This window comes from Pinus tabuliformis, chromosome 3_2 (genome assembly GCF_031772625.1).
Source record: "Pinus tabuliformis cultivar Carrire ecotype Pingquan chromosome 3_2, CPIR1, whole genome shotgun sequence".
NCBI lineage: Eukaryota > Viridiplantae > Streptophyta > Pinopsida > Pinales > Pinaceae > Pinus > Pinus tabuliformis.
This window is the reverse complement of record NC_142302.1, coordinates 351,326,769-351,330,757: the sequence shown is the minus strand read 5'-3', so window position 1 is coordinate 351,330,757 and position 3,989 is coordinate 351,326,769. Positions and strand designations below refer to the sequence as shown.

General features: G+C 40.9%; 1 protein-coding gene across 1 annotated transcript; it reads right to left on the bottom strand.

The window, feature by feature from the left end:
• Positions 1-650: 650 nt before the first annotated feature.
• On the bottom strand, positions 651-1,298 carry LOC149180912 (uncharacterized). Its single transcript, XM_089414027.1, has one exon. The coding sequence runs from the start codon at positions 1,296-1,298 to the stop codon at positions 651-653; it is 648 nt and encodes a 215-aa protein (XP_089270153.1).
• Positions 1,299-3,989: the final 2,691 nt, after the last annotated feature.

The following is a 3,989-nucleotide window of genomic DNA, read 5'->3' as shown; positions in this document are numbered from 1 at the left end:
CACTAAATCCATCCAGGAAGGAGAAGAACTTATTCCCAGCCAAAGTATCCAAGACTTGGTCAATGAACAGTAAAGGGAAATGGTCTTTCTGCGTCACCTTGTTTAATTCTCTGTAATCTACACATATCCGCCATTTACCATTTTTCTTTGGAACTATCACTAACAGGGAGACCCATTAGCTGTCTGAAATGGGGTAAATAAATCCTACATCCAAGAACTTTTGAAGTTCTTCCTTGACAATGTTTTTCAGAGCGGTGTTCATTCTCCTTTGGGGCTGTCTCACAGGACAAAAATCCTCTTTGATGTATATATGATGGGTACATAGATTGTCAGGAATTATCTTCATGTCTGTATAGTCCTAGGCGAATGCTTCTTTGTGATTTTAGAGAACATCTAGAAGCTGTTTTGTCTAGGATTTTGACAGATTTGGGTTAATATTTAGGGTCTCTCCTGGCTCTATCTCTACAGAAATGCTATCATGGGACACGGTTGTAGGCAGTTCTTCAAACCATCTGCTGTTTCAATACTTTCCTGCGTTTCACAGCTCAAGACATATTCTAGAATTCGCTGGTTTGAATCTGAAACATAACAGGGGTCACTAATGAAGGTAGTAATTGTATCATTCTCCATTTCTATTTTCAGCTGAAGGCCTACCCAATAGTAAGAACTGGTCTTAATTCTTCATCTTCGGATTCAGACTCTTCTTTTGGTAGAGGTTTCTTACGACCAGATGGTTTCACTGATGGGATAGGTTCTGTAGGAGGGTATAACAAAAGGTTTTTAGTAACCTGCCCATTTGAGATAACCATATTCCCAGAACGACACCCAATGTAAGCGTCTGCGGTTGCCAACCACGGTGTTCCCAGAATCAAGGGGTTGCCACCAGCTGGGGACTGCATTTGCAGCATTAGGAAATCCACAGGGTAATGCCATGAATCAACTGAGATCATAATGTCTTCTAACTTTCCTACCGGTTTGACTGTAGATCTATCTGCCAATTCTAACATAGTAGGTGTATGTTTCAGGTTTCGAAGACCCAATGTATGCATGGCTTCAGTAGTAATGACATTTATAGTAGCACCCAAATCTACTAGTACATTCGGAATTTCTACTCCATTAATTTGTACAGTTAGAATTGAGTTCCCTAGATCCCCATATTTCATAGGCATAGCCTTTCCCATCATAAAATCTGATAACTTTCCCATCACATGAATAGTGAGTGGGTCCCTTGATTTCTTTCTAGGCTTTTTAGCACAATATTCCTTAAGAGTTTTTGCATATATACGTACATCCCTCATAACTTGTAACAGGGGAATCTTAACAAACAGATTTTGTAACTCCACTAACAAGTCAAACTCAGCTTGAGGGATTTGTTTACTCAAGGCCAATCTTTCAGGATAAGGGGGGTCAACTTGGTGTTCTTGAGTAATTAGCAGTTAAGGAGGTGTTTTGATTTTTACTAGCTTGGTTTGATTTCTCTTCAATTGTTTCTGGTTCAATAATAACAGGTGAGGGCTGAGCATCTACTACCCGCTGGGATCTCAAGTTCATCTCATAAAGTTATGTGGTAGAGATACTGTATGAAGGCAGGTTGAGGGTGTCAGCTTGTTGAGCCCCTTTATTGTTAGGATTCAGATTGGGTTGGATAGGAAGTTGAGGGTGAACAGGCGGATTACCAGGAGGTATGTTAGAGGGAAACTAAAGTTGCTGTTGTGGCATTGATTGGGGAAACTGTCCAGGAGGAGAGGGTCCATGCCAGTTCGGGGCCCATGAAGAATTCAAACTAGTTTGAGGAGCCCACTGTTGCTAGGGTGGAAACTGATATTGAGGCCACATAGGTGGATAAGGCATGGACTGAGGACCCATATTAAAATTGTTAAAATACTGAGATGGATCCTGAAACATACCTTGATTTACGGTTGGTGGCCGAGGTTTCCATGGCTTTTTGGATCCCATGAAATACAGTTGATCCACCTCTTTGCCTGTCCCTTGAAAGACTGCCTTCAATCCTAGCAAGGAGGGGCATGAACTTGTTGAATGACTCAGCTCGCAGATTGCACATTCTTCCACGGAGTTCAATGAACATTCTCTAGATGGATGCTTCTTTCTGCACTGCAGGAAAAATATAGCCATAGTATTTTCTAATTCCATCTATTTCTGTTTTACATGCAATGTGTCCATCTGTGCAAACAGGGTACTCAAGATATCATTCCTTAAGTTATCTAGTAGGTTTCCAATTTCTGCTTTCGTGACAACACCACCAGATACTTTTGTTCACTGAATTCCTTGTTTATTCCTTGCAACTCCCCTCAAGCACTGGATGCACAACTCATAGATAGTATCGAAGTCCTCTTTTGATATATCTCCTTTTCCTACTATGTTTAATAGTTCTAGAGAGTCTTCTCGAAAAGCCCAGAGAAGGATAATTTTCAGAATGTCTTTATCCAGGTTAGAATGACCTAATCCTTGTAGCGTGTACTTAAAACGTTCCACACAATCCTCCATATTCTCATCTTCTTTGTGCATGAACTTAAAAAGTTCTTCCTTAATATCCCGAGATTTGCATTAATCCTGATACTTCTCTAGAAAAGAGGTTTTCATCTCATCCCATGTGGAGATAGTCTTTGCTCCTAGACCATAAACATCGCAGGGCTATTCCTTTTAATGTAGCAGGGACGATTTTCAGTTTCTGAGCATTGGTTATGTAGTCATATCCCCGACACACAATATCAAATTCAAAAAGGAACATGTTGGGGTCTTCAGAAGTCAGCCCATGAAAGATAGGTAAAGCTGTCAAAGGAATGGGCTTCATTGGTGTGCCAGTCCCAAGATCCCCAATTGGGAAGTCAATCATAGAGGTTGTGGGTGCCATGAATATCCTCCAATAATCACTGGGAATTTTAGCAGGTTCTGCTGGGAATGATGGAGGGGGTCTTGTCACAGAAGTTTGAGTTTCTTTAACAACACTCCCCTTATCCTGTGGTGATATGAATACCCTTACAACTCCTTCCTCCCTGTCACAATGGCTTGATTCCTCAGGCCTCTTCCCTACAACTTCTCCTTCCCTATTGGAATGGGCTAGTTCCTCAGATCTTCTACTTGCAAGTTCTTCTTCCTATGTTACCAACAGTGGTACTCCTTCATCAGGTCCACTTCTACATACTGCTTCTGCTGCTGGAAGGGTTTGCTGTGTTGAATCAACAGGAGGTACTGTGGATAGCACTGGCTATTCAACAGATTGTCCCTCTAATTTCGTTCAAGTTCCTACCCTCACAACAACATGAGAAGATGCCTCTGATTTAGCTTTTGCGATGATTTGTTGGATATAAGTGTTCCTTCCCAAATACTGTCCTCCTTTCTTCGGGGCTTTTCCTCTGCCCCTTTTATTCAAATATCTGTTCATGCAAATTGGTAAGAGGGAAACATCCAAATTAAATCACTATGCTAAGGACTTGGAGCAGGGTGTCAAAAGACCATTCCCGCCCAGGACGAGAGGTTGGGTTTTAACAAACAAGAAAAGAAAACGATTGAAAGGAAATCTAGGGCTTAGGACCTAGAGCAGGGTGTCAAAAGACCATTCCCTCCCTAAGATGAGAGATTGGGTTTTAACGACTCAGAAAAATTCAGAACAATTAACCAAAACAAGTGACTCGGACCAAAAACAATAAATAGCAACAGAAATAAAAATACTAAGCTTAGGACTTAGAGCAGGGTAGCACTTCCCTCCCTAAGATGAGAAATTGATCCTTTGGTCAATACATATAATGTCTTGCACCTTGTTAGCCTTCCCCAGCAACGACGTCAAAATGTTGGTGCCCGAGTGTGAATAAACTATTCCACCCTTTTCCACATTGATTTATCAATCCAGGTGCGTACAATTTTCAAGGTAATTCACAAGGTATATGCAGGGGAAAGATTATAATCTAACATAAACCAAGGATTCACAACTAAAGAATCAAAGCATCGTTATAACAATAATTAGAAATAAA